We start from the raw sequence: 21,640 nt of genomic DNA, 5'->3' as shown, positions 1-21,640 counted from the left end.
ATATCACATATATTTAATTTTAAAAATGTTAAATTTGAAATTGTATTTTACGATTAAACCTTATGATTATGATAGTCTGTGTTATCAATGTTCTAATTTACCAGCAGGTTTGAAATAAAAGTGTGTAATATTAAGTTCATTAGTTTCAACATTAAGAACATTAAGTTCAAACACCATGCACATGCATGTTTATTATTTACTAATTTTATGTGTTACATAGGCGTCGGAACCGGAGGGGGGGGGGGGGGGGGGGGGGGAAGGGGGGCTCGCAAAGTTAAACCTAACCACAAGGCACATAGCATCGACAATGACTCAGCCCCGACATTTCCGAATTGAAACAAAAATAAGGAAATATAATAAAAGTGATATTGAAAATCCCCCCTCCCATTACGGATTAGGAATTTTATGATTTTGGTAATATTAAGTTTTTGGTATGTGTATAAGATTTTTTTTTAGTAATAGGTATAGTACGCTTACCCCCCCCCCCCCCCCCACCACCACCACCACCATCACCACCACGGATTAGGAATTTTATGATTTAGGGAATCAGCCCTTTTTTTGGTTTTTCAAGATTTCTGATGATTAGTCAAGCCCCCCCCCCCCCTTCAATTTTCTTCTGACGCCACTGTGTTAAAACAAAACTATATTGCAATATATTTTTACATCCACCACGTATAATTCCCTATATTTCTTACGGAAATTGATTGTAAGTCATAGCTCTGTAAAAACAGACAGGACTTCATGTCCCGTTTATCGATCGGTTGAAACCTTAAACGAAATAGTCATGATGATGTCAGACCCAAACTTCATTTCAAGAAGATTCGGTTCTTGGGCCTCTTTTGTTTAACTCACGTACTGATGTACATGTACATTAACAATAATTTAGTTGACTTTACTTAATTTATACGATCATACATAGTCAAGCGTTTACCTTGTGCCACCACATGATTCTCATATGTTACTGAATTGTTCCCAAATTTGAATGTTTTGATTGATGTGGATGTCAATGACAGTAGGAGGTTTAGCTCGTCATGCGGGTTGGTAGGGGTGAACCAACCTTATTTATTTATTATACTTTCATTTTTTTAAAATACTCAATTTGATTGGTTAAGACGAAGTTAATATCAATCCGTTCTATTACCTTCAGCAACTTACTTAGCAACGGGTAACATATAACGAATTGTAACATGCGCGTAAATTAAGCGCGTAAGGTTCGCCGTAAAATTCAAGTCATTCCTATCAAAAAAAAAATTTTAAATCAAGACATTCAGTATAATAAAATGAATAGTGCCTGTTTGGGAGAGTAACAGTTGAAATTGAAACGCCTAAAACCCACTGTCAACCTCCGCTACGCCTGGCTTGACAATGGTTATTGAGGGGTGTCAATTTCAACTGTTACCCTCCCAAACAGGCACTATTTATATAGTGTTGTATGTTCTATCTGATAAAGTTGACTCATAAATGTTATGCAATAACAATTGTCTTACAACAACTATAAGCACTAGGATTATTGTGATATAACGTAATTTATTAAGTGAACTTAATTACACCCCCCCCCCCCCGCCAAACTATTTTATGAACAATATCACTCTGGATATAGATATTATGTTAATTTATAATTATAGGATTTTTTTATTCTGTTCAATACTTTTAGAAATATATGCACATGATTCCACCTACCGCTAATATTTTGTATACAATATTCCAAAATCTTCATTCCTTAAATTCTTAAAACAATAGTTAGCTGGTTGTGGTGACAGTCATTGAAGCCATTGTCCAAGTCTAATTAGTATTTATAACGGCACATTGTCAAAACATCAAATGCGTATTATGGTTTCCATTTGAAAGTGCCGAACACAGAGAGAGAGAGAGAGAGAGAGAGAGAGAGAGAGAGAGAGAGAGATTTTACAATCAATTTAAAGTTATTAATTTTGATAAATTCTTGATGCTAATCAACGTAACGCGTACAGGTGTTTATTTGTTAGTTTGATAAAACCAAGATATTGTGATATACATGTAACTTTCAACGTATGGGCCAACTATCACTTATCTACACAAGCAAGTTATTTCTTTAGCCCAATTTTAATTAATGAACGTAAGTGTTATTCGATCATATGTGTGTTATATAAGCAATGCTCATTTTAATGGTCTAATTCGAATCCATAGAACTCGATAAAACATTATCGCCATAGCTCTAGAAACTGAGACTGGGCAAATGTACGTAAAACAAGGGCCTTTCAAATTAGATTTGTTATTCTTTTAAGGCCTAGTATTTTATTTCCGTTTTGGTACATTTGAATAAATAAATCTTTAGCTAGCTACACAATCTGACAAAAAAGACAGTTTCTATTGTCAACTTAAATTAAGAATTTAGACCCAAGAAGGAATGGAAATAAATGCTATGTCCATAAAGGTACGCCCCCCCCCCCCCCCCCCCCCCCTCACTCAGAATCAAATGGTCGTCATCTTAGTTGTATACACCGTTTAATAACAGGATAGTAAGTTCTAACTCTTTATCATAAATCATTTATATAATCAGACAAAATTGGAGAGGGAGGATTCCTGAAACTTCCATGTATACTTGGGATCTTTTGTCAACAGCTTAAAAATGGTATTTATTTGAAACTATTTTAGTGAAACTATTGTTGAGATAATTTGTGAATTAGGAAGAAGACATTAACCTGAAAAGACAGGCCCACAAAAAAAAATAGGAGCAAGTAGAACAATTTTAACAAGACCTTGGAATTTCAGTACGTCGTACATGTAGCTATTTATTCCTTGCGTATAACAAGTTAAAATTGATGCAGTTTCAAGTAAAGCGAAATATGCATCGATTGCGTAGTCAGATACTTTTATTACATGGTCACATAAAAGTGGGGAGGGGGGCAACTCCATGTTAATTCAATTTCTTGTATTTAAATTTAAGAAAATTCTTTGCTGCGCAAAAAATGTGGGGCAGACCCCTCCCCGATGCTACGTGCCTGCAAAGTCCAATCTCTTGTTAAAATGGTTCTAACATCAGAAAAAAGGCATGCATTTTTGTGTGTTCCTGTTTTACAAAATAAACCAACAACTATTATTGTATAAATACAACATTAATTTTTCAAATAATTACAAATCTTGAAATGACGTTTTTTACAAAATACATAACAGTCAAACACAATTACAAGTACATGTACTATATACATTTACATGAACGTTCCAAATGTTAAAATACATAAAACATAATGCAATACATATACATTAAAATAATGAACAATACTGATTTCATGCAGTAATAACAAACTCTGAATGAAAAACAACACAAGAGTTTCAACATGTATAAATATTGGCACTTTCTTGAATGTATTCTATAATGTATAAGCACTTTTTGTGGAATTTCAGTTTTTTTCTGGAGTGTATGCCGATGTCGGAGCATATTTCTGGATTGGGTGAAACACTTTCCACACTCTGGGCATGCGTAGGGCTTCTCCCCGCTGTGGGTTCGTTCATGCTTCATGCAGGTGGAGTAGTCCGCAAATGCACGGGTGCAGGTCCGGCACTTGTACGGTTTCTCACCTGTGTGAATCCGGAAGTGTGTGCGCATAGTGGACTTCTGGGTAAAGGCCTTGCCGCAGATGGAACATTTGTGAGGCCGGATGCCGGTGTGGGTAGCCATGTTATAGTTCAACTTGGTGTTGCCTCCGTAGGTCTTCCCGCACACAGGACACTGGTGTTTGGTGGGTTTAAAGTTGATGGCAGACGACACAATTTCAGCAGACGACATGGTCTTGGCCTCTAAAATGTCAAAGAGTTTTTAACAACAATCCACGATGGACTCGAACACACATAGATCATCGAAGTACCGGTAAGAACACTCGTTTATCATGGAGGCATTGTCACTGAAGCTGTGGTATCCACTGTCAAACTCCTTATCCATGAAATCAGAAGCCAGGTAGTCAAGAGTAATTTCATCAGAAAGTTTTGGTAATTTAGGCGAAATACAGTCAGTTTGAAATGTTGCATGTGGCCTTCTTGAACTTCTAAGCTACATCATGGCAATTACATGTATATTAACTTGTCTTTACTACGTCTAAGAGTTATTTGTATAATGCAGAAAATATTCAAAATTCAAAACCACTTTGCTATGATATTCTAATAAATTTCAATATCATTTTAACTCGTGTACCAATAGAACATCCATCCCCTGGACCTTAAGTAGGTTAGATTTAATTACCAAACAAAAAGTTATTACAATTTTATAACATTATGATTTCATATTACATTAAGTAACAATATCATTTAAATACTATGATCGAAGGAATTTAAGGTTATCATACCTTTTCTTATCTTTTAGAGAATGTTGTAAGTAGTAATTGCAATTAAATGAAAAGATAATGACTAAATGATCAATTTATTATCTTTTTTGTAGCTTTGAAGAAATAATAAAACAAGAATACATGCATACGAGTTGTTCCACGTCTTTCCATTGTGTTCACTGCAATAAATAAGGAATAAGGAATCTGTTTTTGAGTATTATGAGGTGGTAATTTTGGTCGGGGCATGATCAAATCCAATAAAGCCTGAAGGGCTTTATGATAGATTTGATCACGCCCCGACCGAAATTATCACCTCATAATATTCAAAGAAAGATTCCTTATTACTTATATTCATATAATTTTAAGCCATCGAACGATTAAATATTTAAATATAAATAAGCAAACCCCGCTGGCGCCTCAATTTGGCGTCATTTGTATTATGGGTTATATAGTACAAAATAGATACGTAGTGTTATCACAGGCAAAGACACTGGAAAATGTAAATATAAGTTAATAACAATGCCATCATTTCACCTGTTCCTTTTTTACCGTTGAAAATATTCTCTCTATCACTGTCAATTAACATGGACAATCATTTCACTTTCTCTCCATCATTGACAGTTCATACATTTATGTCTCTTCTTTCCATCATTCACAGACATCGCACACATTTTAGTTAAAGAGAATGCATACTTCCTCTTTGAGTTGCCTCCCCTTATCACTGGCTTTCTGACAGTAGAACTCGGCAGGTGCCCTCAGTCCTAGGTTGGCCAGTAGACGGGCGTATTCCAGGTAAACGGCCTCCATCAGTGACACTGTAAACATACACAGATAAAAATAGACCACGTGAAGGCATGCTTTCTATGAAACTAACTATCAATAAACTATTAAAAGACAATTTCTATTATCTATAAGCCCCTCTCTCTCTCTCTCTCTCTCTCTCTCTCTCTCCATGACAGATATACCTTAGCCAACCTGACGGCCTCAGGTCCCACTTTCCATAGGTCTGAAGATATCAACAGGTGCCCGGTCCTTTGTCAATCAGGCAGAGCAGCTGAACTACATTGTACCTGTATGGTCACTGTGGCACTAAAGGGTCTAGATCTTACTCTGACTCCCAGCAAGATGTACAAAAAAGTGTACATTCTTTTCAATATCAATAAAAAGAGAAAATGATAATTTTTTTTAGAAAGTAAAGAATAATGCAGCCATCAATTAAGACTGTATTAGAGTGTATATGGCACTTAAAATAAGAGAAATCAAAAATGATATAAAGGGGATTTTGACTCTAATTGCAATACACCTATGCATTTTGAGCCTTTCTCTATGCATTAGCATACATGTTCAAGTCAGGATTTTGTATAAATATTTCAACAGAAGGAGGGCTGATAGACCCAGCTGATAACTAGTAATCATTATTGCAGATATCAAAATGTTATTTGGGTTTTTTAAACTTTCATAAAAGACGAAGTACATGTATTCATGATGTTAATTGATAAATACTACTACCGGTACATGTATGGATTTACATTTTTTTTTTACACTGATATGACTTACTCAAGCACATAAAATGGCGTTACACATAAACATACCACACATATAGCATCTACTAAAACATTCTTACCTGAGTCGACCTCTGCTATGTCTATAATCAGATCTTCTGATGCTGAGGCCAGCATTTTACCGTCATGGCTGAAGCTCAGAGTTCTGACTGGCCACTCTAACCTGAAATCAACACATTAAATGTCCATGTCTCTGTTTTTTCAGTGATTGCAATAAAACAGAAATATCATTCGACCAAAAATAAGAGATCCCTTATAAGTAGAGTTTATATGATAAAAAGATGGTTGCAATTCTTATAAATTCTTCTTAAGGAACAGAGACCAAATTTCATTGCTTACGGTATATATGATTTCTTGGGCATATTGAACAATGTAATATAAAATGCATGAACTAGATATTAAACTTGACATCAGTAAATCTTTATTAAGCTTTAGAATTCAAAAAGCTATAAATTTTCTACCATACATAAATACAAACATTAATACTAGTGGGTATTGTTTTTTTATACAAAAAAACACATGTCTCCCCTTCTCCCAAAGGATTGCAATATGGGGTAAATTTAATAAGTGAAAAAGAATGAAGTCAGCTATATGTTAGATATCATCCATATATGATACAGTTTAGAAAATGAATTAACTTGAGACACAAGATTGGTCAAGTTCAAAAATTATGGAGGCGTGCACTCCTTCTCAATACCATCTACCTATGTTCCAAGTTTGAAGCCTTAATGTCAAAAGCTATCCAAGTTACCACCCAGACAAAATTTAATTATTTTTAATTTGACCTTGAGTAAAACAAAGTCAAGGTCAAATATTAATCAATAGTACACCTCAGTGTATTATAATTAATCTTTGTGTAAAGTTTGAAGTCCTTCTGTCAAAGAATATTTAGGAGGTGAACAATGAAGTTTTTTCTTATTTGACCTTGAAATATAATTTTTAGGTCAAGGTCAAAAATTTTGGTAAGGTTGAACTGGACTATATACCATCTATGTATGATACAAGTTAAAAGATTGTATAATTAAGGAGTCTTGTGTTATGGTCCGGACTATATATTTTATAAAACGCTTGACCTTGAAGAAGATAAAAGGGTCAAGGTCAAAAATTTTGATAGCGTGCACTTTTTCTTAATACCATCTACCTACGTTCCAAGTTTGAAGTCTTAATGTTAAAAGGTATCTAAGTTATCACCCAGACAAAATTTAATAATTTTTTCTCAAGTTGACCTTGAGTAAAACAAGGTCAAGGTCAAATATTTATCAATAGTACACCTCAGTGTATTATAATTGTTCTTTGTGTAAAGTTTGAAGTCCTTCTGTCAAAGAATATTTAGGAGGTGAACAATGAAGTTTTTTCTAATTTGACCTTGAAATATAATTTTTAGGTCAAGGTCAAAAATTTTGGTAAGGTTGAACTGGACTATATACCATCTATGTATGATACAAGTTAAAAGATTGTATGATTAAGGAGTCTTGTGGTATGGTCCGGACTATATTTTTTATAAAATGCTTGACCTTGAAGAAGATAAAAGGGTCAAGGTCAAAAATTTTGATAGCGTGCACTTTTTCTTAATACCATCTACCTATGTTCCAAGTTTGAAGTCTTAATGTCAAAAGGTATCTAAGGTACCACCCAGACAAAATTTAATTATTTTTTCTCAAGTTGACCTTGAGTAAAACAAGGTCAAGGTCAAATATTTATCAATAGTACACCTCAGTGTATTATAATTGTTCTTTGTGTAAAGTTTGAAGTCCTTCTGTCAAAGAATATATAGGAGGTGAACAATGAAGTTTTTTCTGATTTGACCTTGAAATACAATTTTAAGGTCAAGGTCAAAAATTTTGGTAAGGTTGAACTGGACTATATACCATCTATCTATGATACAAGTTAAAAGTTTGTATGTTTAAGGAATCTTGTGTTATAGTCCAAACTCTATTTTTTATAAAACGCTTGACCTTGAAAAAGAAAATAGGTCAAGGTCAAAAATTTTGGTGGCGTGCACTCTTACTCAATACCATCTACCTATGTTCTAAGTTTGAAGTCTTAATGTCAAAGGGTATTTAAGTTACGGCTTGGACAAATTTGGATGAAGAAGAATAAGAAGAATAAGAAGAACTAGAGACGAGCTCGTTGCAAGCAACGATTAGGTTTTCCGTCGTAGCTGCGTCATACTTGTGACGTATTACAAAAAATTGATAGCTGACCATCGTACAATATTCGATGTGTAAACACTGAGAAACAAAGTATTATATTTCTGTGACCGCGTAGATTTTACGGCGATAAAGAATTCGTCTAGATCTGCATCGGTCGTGTGCAGTACGAACGGTGAGGGAATGTTGGCGTAAAGTGTATAAGGTAAAAGGTTGGGGCGCGCTGTGGGCCGTAAGCTAAAACGAAGGGTAGGTTTGCCGTATTCCCGAAGGTCCACCAGTTTACAGTTCCAGAGAAATAAACAGGCAATTGATGCAGGATTCCACATTATTGGACGAGACTCAACGATGGCAACATTATAACAATTTAACAGACAGACATGTTACAAACAAGTCGGATATGGCCAGAAGTGGCCTCCGGACTCAAGACTCTGGGAGAGTCGGACGTGGCCGGGGCTGGCTGCCGTATTCCAGACTGCGCATTGACAATTGTACATAACTATTTATAAGAATCTTAACAATGAGTATAAATTGCAATAAACAGGTATTGGTATAAGTTAGCTGAGTGAAAGGTTCACAGATATAAACTTATTAAAAAAACTCAATGAATCTTTGATGTCCAAGAAATGAAAATCTGATAATTGCACAATGTTGTTTTAAGAGATTAACAGTCCTTGAGACATGACACTCTGTCTCTTTGAAATCACATATAAAGTCTGAAAAGTGTCAATCACTAAATAAAAAAAGTGACTTTGTAAGAAATAAACTGTGAGAAAAAAATTACGAAACAGATGTTGAATTTTACAAGTAAAGTAAAAATAAAATTATAATTGAACAGTGCATTTTGCACGATGATACTACATGTTTATAAGCAAATACAGATCTTAACACGTTGTCTCTAGTTTGATTCGCCGCATTTTATTCACAGAGTGGGACTGTGGTTATGCCCGGTACGATGGTAAAAAGACCACTGGCAAACGTTTGACACGCATTTTTATCGAACGCAAGCGCCAATGAATCTATTAGTATATATGCGGAGATCCTGGAAATTTTACAAGGGGTTTTGAAGAATAATTTTGTATTTCGAGGAAAGGGAACATGCGCGGATCAGAAAATTTTTCCGGGGTGGGGGTTGGAAAGTCAGACGGTTATTTGAGTTTGCCAAGGGATGTCCGAGGCATATTTGGTAAGTTTATAATGTACACGTAATTGAAAGAAATTTCGCTGGGGGGGGGGGGGGGGGGGTCTGGAACCCTTCCCCTTCTAGATCCGCGCACGGAGAAGACCGATGCCGGTAATTTTACTGTAATTTTAACCATTTTCATTTAATTATTCATGTTCATATTTATCAGAAAACCAATATTACCTTTCAAAGCAGTTAAAACTTAAAACTTAAGATACGAACCATTTAGTCTCGGTGAGTATTCCGTCCGCGTACGAAAAAAATGGCAATTTTTAAGAAATTCGAATGGACGATCTGTGTCCTAGGTAGTCCATCCGATTCTTTTTCTGACTAAAAGCTACAGACCTGCAGTTAGAGATTTTCAAACTCTTATTGATTATGTCAATTTGTTTGTCTCAAAGAATCATTTTTTAAATCAATAAAGTTTTACCTTAAAAAAAAAAAAAGAAATCGGGCACAATTTTCAATGTTAGCATTTTACAATTTTATGGTCTAATAAAATTTCAAGAAACAACTCTTCATTGCTTTATCCGAAATATTGCATGAAAAAAAATTTACATCGCATTTTCTAAATAACAAAAGGATATTCAAAATGAACTTGGATTAAGCGCTAACAAACAGGCATAAAGAGAGACTGAGAACCAATTTCTTCTCCTTTTTTTTTTTACATCAAAAGAAATTCAAAAATAAATCAAAATATATATTTTTTCTTTGTATGCGTTAATGAAAATGTAGATCAGCAAGGGGGTTCTTTTTCGTGCAAGCACCTACTTAACAGATTGTTACACGGGTCTACAACGATGACAAATATCGAAAAGGCAATATTGTATGCAGCTAAGGTAACTAAGAATAATCCCAATAAAATACTTTGTTGAGTAATGCAAGCTTTTAAGAAAGCAATACTTATATTTGTTTAAAATATAACACCCAAATACTTCGTCTTACATTCGCTATTTGTAGAACAAGCAGAACCAGTATCAGTCTGACCGGCCTCACAATATACATTGTTGGAATGTTATTGTCCTAGCATTGCAATGCTCTGCATGTACACAATTTCTTTTAAAATTCAAACACTTAAAGTGTTCATCTATATGGCTACACATAACGTACACACGTGATTCAAAATAACCCAGACGGAAAACGGTAAAGAATTCAGTCATTGAGTCTACGCTTTATAGAACTTGTAAGAAAACACAATGCGGGTCTGAATGTTTGTTGATATGTCAATCTATCAATGTACAGTTTGTTAATTATTTTCGATTGCTAAGGCTACAGCGTATTTGATGAACATTAAACAACATTTTTTCCATGCCACTTTTTTCCATGGAAGATAGCGAATACAAGTATAAAGCATTCATAAAATTCATTTAATTACCTCTTTAGAATTGTGTATGGAATAAATAATTTATAAGTTGCTGCTGAAGGTTGTTTGGTATTTTCGTTTGTAGATGCTTTTAAGGGCTGAATATTAAGTTCACTTTTTAAAATCATCTCCACGATGATAATTATATTATATCCATCGCAAATCAGTATTTTTTTAATTTTTTTTGCTTTAAAAGAATTGTTCTATCGGGAGCAATCCCGCGTTCGTTTAAATTGTCATGTCAGTTATACACATTGTGCTTTATATGACGGCCGTGTATACGTATTGTAGAAAAGTTGAGTTTAATTACCATGCATTGGAACCATTTTATTAACACATCTCCCAGTACTGAAACAATTCAAAATGTCCCTGTTACAGTAACACAGTGGGGCGTTAATCGTGTACGTCCAGCTCTACAAGCACATGCACTGTCGTCTAGGCGACGGCCTGAATACAGCAGTCTCGTAATGCATCTAAATATAGACAGGGGCACAGTTATGAAACAAACAACAAAAATAAGGTCAAAGAGGTTTATCTATATGAAATGAAAATGTACATATGTATAAAAACATTTGGGAATTTTATGTGGAATTATTTTTGCGCGCTACATGTATCAGTTAGTGCATTACAAGAAGCCCTTTCATAACCTCATAAACGTGCGCACCCCCACAAAAATGGACCGAACTGACAACAATTGTTTCTGCAAATACTGACTATAAATTACAAAAACATTAAATTGAATACTATAGAAGGATTCAAAATAAATTTCTTTACAACTTTGCTTCAATAATGCATTAGAAATATTTATTCCTTTTTAAGTTATTGACAAGAAACTTTGGACGCCTCTAACTCCCTAATTATAAGGGCCAGCCCCTTTTTCGGTATACCGAATAAAAGGTCTGGGCAAGACCAAGAACTTTTAAAATACATGTTATAACAAATTTTTATCAGGTAGAAAACTAACACGGAAAATCCGCGAATTTTTTTGATTTTTTTTCTTACCTTTGTTTCAACATCTATACCACCCCTTTTATTTGCATTTAAATAATAAATAAAATATATCTCGCACAAATTCAATGTATTAGCTTCCAAACCAGCCCATCTTTGAGACTCTGCCAGCCATCGTTAAAGCTAAACCCCCTGGACAAAAGAAGTCGTGAAATTTTACTAAAAGGGGAATAACTCAAAACCGGATAGGGATTTTCCTCAACTTAAATATGCAACGACAACATCACGCGGCATGTTATCAGTCCTGAAAATTTCAAAACAATCGGTGAACAAACGAGCGAGATATTAAGGATCAAAGTTGGCGTCTAGAAGAAAAAAAAAAATAATAAGAAATTTGAAAAATTTTCAGAATAATAGTAAGGTTTTCCGCTGAGAGCGGAAAACCTTAACTAGATTCGATCTCGTTGCGAGCAACGAGTGGGTCTTCCGTCCGATTTTTGAATAGATTAGATTAAACTTATCAATTCAAATATAAAATCGTTGATCTAAGCGAAAAAAATGAGAAAAAAAATTTGCGGCACTCGAGGCTTGAACCCGGGTCGCCTGGGCCATGTCCACGACTATATCGACTGAGCTACTCGGACTCTCGCTTCAGGACTTTGACGCTTAATTTCTCGAGAATGCCTCGATCGATTTTAAAACAAATTACATATTCTGAATCAGTGAAAGAGTCACTATAAGGTGTGAAAATTTCAAAGAAAAATATTAAAAAATAAAAAAGTCGAAAAATTCAATTTTTCAAAATTCCTTCCGGTGACGACCGGAAGTGACGGCGGACATTCTCTATACCGAGGTGCACCAGGAAATCAATAGATCTATCATCTCTGAAATTCTCAGCTCTCTATCTTTGCTCGTTTTTGAAAAACCTGAGCGACAAAATTGACTTTTTAAAATCGTTTATTGACGATAACTTCCGACCGGAAGTGAATTTTCAAAATTTGTTTCAGTGGTATAAATTTCAGATAACGAGGCTTTAGTCCTGAAAATTTGAGAGAAATCGATCGTCCCATCTCTGAGAAATCGCCTGCACAAAATTTGTAAGACAAAAAAAGAATAATAATAATAATAACTAGACACGATCTCGTTGCGAGCAACGAGGAGGTCTTCCGTCTGATTTTAGAAATTGAGATTTATGATCGATCTTGATTTTGCTATTTAACAGCTATACATGATTTAAAACAGGAAAAGAGGATCTTCATTTTAGGTGCCTGATACTATTTTGTTTCAGGTGTAAGAGTTTTGTCCAACAAGTGTTTAGAAATTCGTCACCGTTCTTAGGATATCTCAGAAAGAATATTTTAGGGGCCGGACCTTATCTCCTTATTGGGGCCGCTGAAAAAAAATTGTAAGGTTGCATGTTATTAGGGACATTATTTTGAGCATTTTTTCTTTTATACTGCATTACAAAATATTTTTTCTTTTTGAGATAAGGGTGATCAAATTTTTTGACTTTTGGCCCCTAGAAACCCTTAATTATGTAACACATGATAAAATCATAACATTGCTTGAATACAGAATTATAAGATAAACACATTTGCTTCTATAATATTTCACAAAATATCTCTCAGTAAAGGGCTACAGATTAAAGATTTTAGAGTCCTTTGGTCCCCTAATTTGAGGGGCCAGCCCCTTTTTCTTGATTTCAAATAAAAGGTCATTTAATTCTACACAAATTTTGTTCAACAAGTGTTTAGAAATTCGTTACCGTTTTGGAGATATATGAGAAAGAAGGTTTTAGGGGCCGGTCCCTTATCTTGTTTTAGGGGCCGTTCAACGAAATTTTGACGGTTGCAATTTGTTGAGAACATCATTTTGAACAACTTTTCTTTCATACTGCATTACAAAATATTTTTCCTTTCTGAGATATGGGTGATCAAATTTTTTAACTTTTGGCCCCTAAAAACCCATAATTACGTAATACATGATAAAATCATTACATTGCTTGAATACAGAACTATAAGATAAACACATTTGCTTCTATAATATTTCATAAAATATCTCTCAGTAAAGGGCTACAGATTAAAGATTTTAGAGCCCTTTGGTCCCCTAATTTGAGGGGCCAGCCCCTTTTTCTTGATTTCAAATAAAAGGTCATTTAATTCTACACAAATCTTGTTCAACAAGTGTTTAGAAATTCGTTACCGTTTTGGAGATATATGAGAAAGAAGGTTTTAGGGGCCGGTCCCTTTTCTCCTTTTAGGGGCCGTTTAACGAAATTTTGACGGTTGCATTTCGTTGAGAATATCATTTTGAACAACTTTTCTTCTGTACTGCATTACAAAATATTTTTCCTTTGTGAGATATTGGTGATCGAAATTTTGGACTTTCGGCCCCTAAAAACCCTTAATTACGTAACACATGATAAAATCATTATATTGCTTGAATACATAACTGTGAAATAAACATATTTGCTTCTATAATCTATTACAAAATATCCCTCGGTGAAGAGCTATGGGTAAAAGACTTTAGAGCCTTCTAGGTCCCTAATTTTAGGGGCCAGCCCCTTTTTCCTGATATCAGCCGAAAGGTCTTGTAAATATAAGCCTTTTTTACATTACATGTCTTAATAAAATATTTTCCAGAAAAAAGATAAAGAGAGAAAAGCACAACAATTTAGGACGCTTTTTTAATGTCAATTTTCGAGCCCTAGCGAGCTTTGGCGCCAGAAGTGCTAAACTTACAAAACAACAACCATGCAAAACTTCAATCTTTCCTTTACCAACCGTAGAAATTTGAGCTTAATATCTCTTATACTTTAGGAGAACGACAGAAGACAAAATACCCATATAAAAATTAGAAAAATCTCAATATCTCAAAAACAGATGTGACGTCATCAACACAAAAAAAATTTAATCAGGTTCAGACCAATATCTATCATATCTGAAACTTTCATTGAGATCGGCCGAGCCGTTTCTGAGAAATCGCGTGCACAAAAATAGGAAGAAAAAAAATAATAATAATAAGAATAGGGAAAAAGAAACAAAGCAATAACAATAAGGTCTTCCGTTGGAAACGGAAGACCTTAATAACTAGACACGATCTCGTTGCGAGCAACGAGGAGGTCTTCCGTGCGATTTTTTGAAGGTTATATGACCTTGACTTTGATATTTGACCCTTTATCTCCTTATTGGGGCAACAAAAAAAAATTGATGGTTGAATTTTATTAGGAACATCATTCTCAGCATTTTATTCTATATTGATTTTCAAAACAATGTTTTTTAAAATATTTGTTCTGCTTGAGGTATATTATCAAAGTTTGGTACGACTGGCCCCTTAAAACCCATTAAAACCCCTTAATACGGAACACATGATAAAATAATTATAATATGTTGTTAAATAAATGTGAGATGAACATTTTTGCTTCCTAAACATATAACAAAAATTTTTTCAGTAAAGTGCTATGGAAGAAAGACTTTAGAGCCCTTTTGGTCCCTAAATTGAAGGGCCAGCCCCTTTTTCTTGGCATCATACGAAAGTTCTTTTGATATTAAACATATTTTGTTCAACAAGTGTTTAGAAATTCTTTGCCGTTTTTGAGCTATCTGGGATATGACGTTTTAGGGGCCGACCCCTAATCTCCTTATTGGGGCCAGATAACGAAAATTTTATGATTGAATATTGTTTAAAACATTATTCTAAACATCTTTTATTGTATATTGCTTTTCAAAATATTTGTCCTTTTTGAGATATATTCGATCGAAGTTTTGGATTTTTGGCCCCTTAAAACCCCTAATTACGTAACGCATAATAAAAAATTTATAATGTATAGTTAAATTAGTAAAAGATGAACATTTTTGCTTCTTAAACATATGACAAAATATTTTTCAGTAAAGTGCTATGGAAGACAGACTTTAGAGCCCTTTTGGCCCCTAAATTGAAGGGCCAGCCCCTTTTTCTTTGCATCATACGAAAGTTCTTTTGATATTAAACATATTTTGTACAACAAGTGTTTAGAAATTCTTTGCCGTTTTTGAGCTATCTGGGATATGATATTTAAGGGGCCGACCCCTAATCTCCTTATTGGGGCCAGATAACGAAACTTTTATGATTGAATATTGTTTAAAACATCATTCTAAGCATCTTTTATTCTATATTGCTTTTTAAAATATTTGTCCTTTTTGAGATATATTCGATGGAAATTTTGGACTTTTGGCCCCTTAAAACCCCTTATTACGTAACGCATAATAAAAAAATTATAATGTATAGTTTTATTAGTAAAAGATGAACACTTTTGCTTCTTAAACATATCACAAAACATTTCTCAGTAAAGTGCTATAGGAGAAAGACTTTAGAGCCCTTTTGACCCCTAAATTGAAGGGCCAGCCCCTTTTTCTTGGCATCATACGAAAGTTCTTTTGATATTAAACATATTTTGTTCAACAAGTGTTTAGAAATTCTTTGCCGTTTAAGAGCTATCTGGGAAAGGACATTTTAGGGGCCGACCCCTAATCTTCTTATTGGGGCCAGATAACGAAAATTTTATGATTGAATATTGTTTAAAACTTCATTCTAAGCATCTTTTATTGTATATTGCTTTTCAAAATATTTGTCCTTTTTGAGATATATTCGATCGAAGTTTTGGACTTTTGGCCCCTTAAAACCCCTAATTACGTAACGCATAATAAAAAATTTATAATGTATAGTTTTATTAGTAAAAGATGAACATTTTTGCTTCTTAAACATATTACAAAATATTTCTCAGTAAAGTGCTATGGGAGAAAGACTTTAGAGCCCTTTTGGCCCCTTATTTAAGGGACCAGCCCCTTTTTCTTGTTATCAAACGGAAGATCCTGTAAATATAAATTTTATTTGCTCTATATGTTATGGTAAAATATTTTCAGGAAAGGAGATAAAGAACGAAAACCATTAAAATTACCTCATGTTTTTAAACTCGATTTTCGGGTCCGGGCGAGCTTCGTCGCCTTTGAAGCCAGAAAACCACAAATGCCTTTAAACACATCTACAATCTTTTGTCTACAATCCCTGAAAATTTAAATTCAATATCTTTTTTCGTTTAGGAGGAGATAGCAAGACAAAATGACCCTCTAAAAATCACTAAAACGTCAATATCTCCCGAACGGAAATGACGTCATCAAAATAAAAAATTATATATAAGGTTTTTATCAATATCTACAAGATCTGAAATTTTCACGAAAATCGGTCAAGTCGTTTTCAAAAAATCGCTTGTACAAAAAAGCGTAAGAAAAAAAAAAATAATAAAAGGGAAAAAGAAACAAAGCAATAACAATAAGGTCTTCCGTTGGAAACGGAAGACCTTAATAATAATAAGAAAAGTGAAAAAGAAACCGAAGAATAATAGAAGGGTCTTCCGCTGAAGACGGAAGACCCTAATAAGAAGAATAAGAAAGTCGACAAAAACAATATGTCTCCCCTTTGAAAGGGGAGACATAATACAGAGACATTTTTCTGGTAGTAGATCTAAAGTAGCACCATTTTTAAAACAAGAAAAAATATTATCTGGTAAGTTTTTGAGACCATTATGAGTGTACATGTGTAGTTTCTATGCAACAACATGTACAGTACTTGTGAAGTGAATCTTAAATGTAATATATTGTGCACAACTATTAATATCTGGAGAGGGTTCTAATACAGGCTAGCTCTGCTACGTCCAAAATACTGACCAAGGCGTCCGCACTACCAGTGGCAAAGTACTTTCCCTTGGGGTCAAACTCGATACAGATACAGTTAGCAGGGTGAGCATTCAGAGTGTGCTGGAGTTTTAAATCTGGGTAGCTGTTGATAACAATGTGTTTTTTTTGCATACAATTCAATTTTTTCAAAATTACCAAAATGCTGCACTAGGTATTGAGTTAATAAAGTATGCACAGTTATGAAAAACTTTGCACTTCATTGAGCTGTCGTATCCATCATTAACCTAACCATTTGTTCTGTAACGGGATGGGAAAAATAATGACGGACCAGACCGGGATTCGAATCTGGGTCCCCTGAATCTCTAGTCAGGTGCTCTACCAACTCAGCTATCTGGCGCCGGTATTTGAACCAGTCTGACCGTCACATTCCTCCCCCCTTAAATGATCTTCGCCCTCGAAGATCACCCCAGGCTCTTCCCCTGGCAGGAGTTAACCTGTCAGTTCCAGGGGTTAGTCATGGCACCAAAAGTAACGGCATGGGAGAAATAATGACGGACCAGACCGTGATTCGAACCCAAGTCACTCGGCACATGTCCACACCTTTAACGACTGAGCTACTCGGATGCCGGTATTCGATCGGTCTGACTGTCACAGTTCATTAATGCTTCATCATACTGCAATGTTTCATACTTCATCTATCTATAAAGTACATGTACCTCAGTATGTTTATGCTGCCTTGCCCACTCGTCAAAAAGAACAGGTCCCCGTCATTGTTCCACGAGATCTCATTGACCTCAAACTTTAACTGTTCCTCCGCCTTTGACCTGTGACTTCTGACATCAATAAATGTAATTAGATCGTCCTTGTTGCCCACAGCTATAGTGCTGCCATCTGGTGACCAGCAGATGTTTATGTTTTCACCTTAAATATTGATTTACAGTTAATGTATAACAATAGTATGGTGATCAAAAATCAATGGAATTTCAGTTTTTTCACATACATTTATTGAAGTGTCCAAAAGTCCCTGTACATTTGTATTAACCACGTTAACAGCTGTTTTATCTCAAAGTAAGTATTGACAATGTCTATAGATCAATTATTCCTGGGTCATGGAATCAACCGTTGTTTTACCTTTAGTATTGACAGTGGCCACAGAACGATTGGTCCGGGTGTCCCAGATTCGTATTGTCTTGTCTCCACTAGCTGTCACCAACTGATCCGGATTCTTTGGATGCAAACACAGCTGGTCAACACTGTCGCTATGTCCACGAAATGTGCAATCTTTGACCTAAAGAGTTTGTAGACAGATCCAAAAATAATTGTCAGACTAATCAATGTTTGAAAAAATATTAAACTAGAAAACTGACCAGTCAGGAAGGGCCCCGCTATGACAATTAATATAGAGAAATGAAAAAACTTTGAATTCCATCCTCTTTATATTAACAATGATGAAAAATAAATGCCCGGCATAAGATGTAAAGAACTGGAATGTATAGGATCTCGTGATTTGTAGTTGGATATGATTTTCATCCAACAATTAAAGTGTTTTTTTCTTGAGCCTTAGTGAGGGGATAAAACACACAAGTTGGATAAAAATCATATTATACTACAAATCATATGAGATTCTATTTATCCCATGTTTTATACACCGCAATCAATGTTTACACTGTTTATAAAACTCTACATTATTTTACTTCATTATGCCTAGGTAAATCCCATTGTAAAGTCACAACTGTGGGATATCAAACAAATATCCAATGAGTCATATCCACGGGATAAAGTGGGTTAACATGGGATGAAATAAAATTTGTTTAAAAAAAAAAGAATTGATACCAATGCAATGATACCTAGGCTTTGCCTCTATTCAATAAATTATTATAAATCATTGTGTATGGTATTTTAACCAAAATGAAATATGAATATTATATTTTAAATCCATATTTCAAAGAATGTACACAATACTACACATCATTCAAAATTGACCTTAACTTCAAAACAAAGTTCATTTGCAGACACAGGCAGTGCAGTAATTAATCTCAATGTGACAGATAAAGATAAAGCTTAGGATTTTCTTCCTGTGGAAGGTTAATTAATCCCAAAGGACAAATATTGCACAGCCTTCCATGTATACAATGGTAACATTCTCAGCAGTTATCTCTCTTTGCCCATTCATTCTCAGCAGTTATCTCTCTTTGCCCATTCTTCTTATGCATAGTTAGGAATCTACCCCACCACCCCAGCTCCAAACCAGAAGACATAGAGAACCAAACTTAGCATCAAAATACGTATTTCTGCCTACTGAACTACCATACCAAATTTGAACTTGATTGGGCAACCATAAAAAAAGTTATTAGAAAAAAACAGGAAATTTGTGGACGGAAGAGTGACAGACGGATGGACAGAAGGACGGACGGACAGAGTGATTACTATAGGGCACCCGCAAATCCTTGCGGGGCCCTAATAAAGGTGGTATGGGTCATCTGTTGATATGAATGTGGATTAAAGTACATTCACCGGTTTAGAATTTTCAAATTTTACAATATTAAACAAAAAAATAGCTTTTGAAAATATTTGGAGAGGTAAAAAATGTACATCCCCAGCTGAATTCAAACTCATGACCAACAGATTTGTAGTAAACCCTCTTACCCACTGAGCTACCCTGTAAGCTAGTTACAATATTGAGAAAGAAATTACTTATATTATTGCACTTTATATGTCATAACATGGAAGTGTCCCATACAACCTTAATTTTATTGATAAATAGTTTAGATGCATAAACAGATCTTTAAGTTGTTTTCCAACATTAAATTTGAGCACGATATCTACATAATTGACACCATGCTAAAACGACATAACTTTAAAAATTAGGTTTTCAAGGATGAAGATAAAAAGGTAGTATATTTGTAAAACAGTTATATTTGAGTTTTTGTGACCACTAGGCCTATCTCAAAATTGACAAAAATTATTCTGTTGATTTTTGGGTTATACTATTCAACAAACATGTCGGAAAAAAACAAAACATCCTCATTTAAAAAGAATAGGTCCATAGGTGTTACTACAGTTTTAAATTTTACTAATAGATAGGCCTATATTCTGACCAAAACTGCACAATTAACTTGAGATATAGATTAAAAATTCAAAACGAACTTCTGGAAAAAATCCTCTCGACATCTTTTTAAACAACACTTCATTTACAATTTTCAAGCAAAATACACACTTGCATCCAGCAAGGCGTGAGACTTTGTTTACTTCGAAGTTAAAAATGTACTTGAAAATCAAGCCCGGGCCTTTTCACCACCCCCCCCCCCCCCGAAACAACACGCATCAAAAATTCAAATGACCTCGCATTATTACAAAACTGGAATAGATATCTTTTTATTGTCTTACACATTGTTTTTCATCTGATAAAAAATCAGCTCCTTTCGCGTGCGAAAACGCCCCAAATTCAAAGGGGAATATTTGGGAATTAGTTTGTCTCAGCCATGTTTTGACACCTATAAATGTCTGTTTTACAGTGCAACATTCCAGCAGCCTACCATTCGGTCTCTGTCATTGTCTAGCTGGAAAACGCTGACAGTTTTGTCAAAGGACCCCTAGGCCAAGCGCCGTCCGTCACAGCTCCACGCCACGGAGTGAACTTTGGAGTCGGCGCCGTGTGCTCTCGTATTCTCTTGTTTTGCTGAAAATGTTTTCGCATGTTTTCAATGTAAGTCGCCATCTTTGGATAGTGTAGAATAAATACCTACCGAGTGGATTGAACAGTTCCGGAAACTAGAGGCCCACGTGCCAGATCGCTGTCAGGCCAGCATTTTTTTATTTTTAGGTTTACAAACAACAAAATGATAAAGTTCCGTAGGAGGAGGAAATTAAAAAAAAATAAAAATCTCTTTTGACCTCCTTTTTTCTTATTTTTAGGTTTACGAACCACAAAATTGTAAAGATCTGTAGGAGAAAAAAAAACTTTTATGACATCATCTTTATTCTAATAATATAATAAATGACAACTTCATGATAGTGGAGTGTAACTGCATTAAGTGTACAGGCACGTAGCATCGTTTTTCAAAGTGGGGGGGGGGGGGGCCAGACTCATCCAAAAAATCTTGACAAGCAAAAAAAGAAAATAAAAAAGAAAAAGGAAAATGTTATGTATCCCAAAATCTTCAAAATCCTAATCCGTGGGGGGGGGGGGGGGGGGGGGGGGGGGGGGCCTGCTTACTATATAACTTCAATTTCACTACTCTTTACTCAATTTTTTTACATACTCCCAAAAAAGTGGGGGGGCCAACTCAATAATAATTCCATTTTTTATATGTAAATTTTAAAAAAATTGTTGCTGCGAGAAAAAGTGGGGGGGCCAGGCCCCCCCCCCCCTGGCCCCCCCCTGATGCTTGGTGTAGCATGTGAAAAGTATGTCATTGGTGTAACATATCACTGAAATAGTACAATAGAATATTAGACATACAG

General features: G+C 34.9%; 1 protein-coding gene and 1 pseudogene across 1 annotated transcript; both read right to left on the bottom strand.

Annotated features, from left to right (window-relative positions):
• Positions 1–2,662: 2,662 nt before the first annotated feature.
• LOC128180656 (zinc finger protein 514-like) lies at positions 2,663–3,766 on the bottom strand. The gene is made up of 2 exons (XM_052848793.1): positions 3,450–3,766; positions 2,663–2,681 (listed from the first exon to the last, which is right to left on the bottom strand). Exons 1-2 carry the CDS (start codon positions 3,764–3,766, stop codon positions 2,663–2,665), a joined length of 336 nt encoding a protein of 111 aa, XP_052704753.1.
• A 9-nt stretch (positions 3,767–3,775) lies between these two features.
• LOC128179988 (THO complex subunit 3-like) lies at positions 3,776–20,894 on the bottom strand (annotated as a pseudogene).
• Between the last annotated feature and the right edge of the window lie 746 nt (positions 20,895–21,640).

This window comes from Crassostrea angulata, chromosome 4, assembly GCF_025612915.1.
Source record: "Crassostrea angulata isolate pt1a10 chromosome 4, ASM2561291v2, whole genome shotgun sequence".
In the NCBI taxonomy this organism is placed as follows: Eukaryota; Metazoa; Mollusca; class Bivalvia; order Ostreida; family Ostreidae; genus Magallana; species Magallana angulata.
This window is presented reverse-complemented; position numbering and strand designations above follow the sequence as displayed.

What these genes read in the sequence shown, in the direction of transcription:
- LOC128180656 (XM_052848793.1), bottom strand. Translation starts at nt 3,766, where the DNA reads ATGTCGTCTGCTGAAATTGTGTCGTCTGCCATCAACTTTAAACCCACC.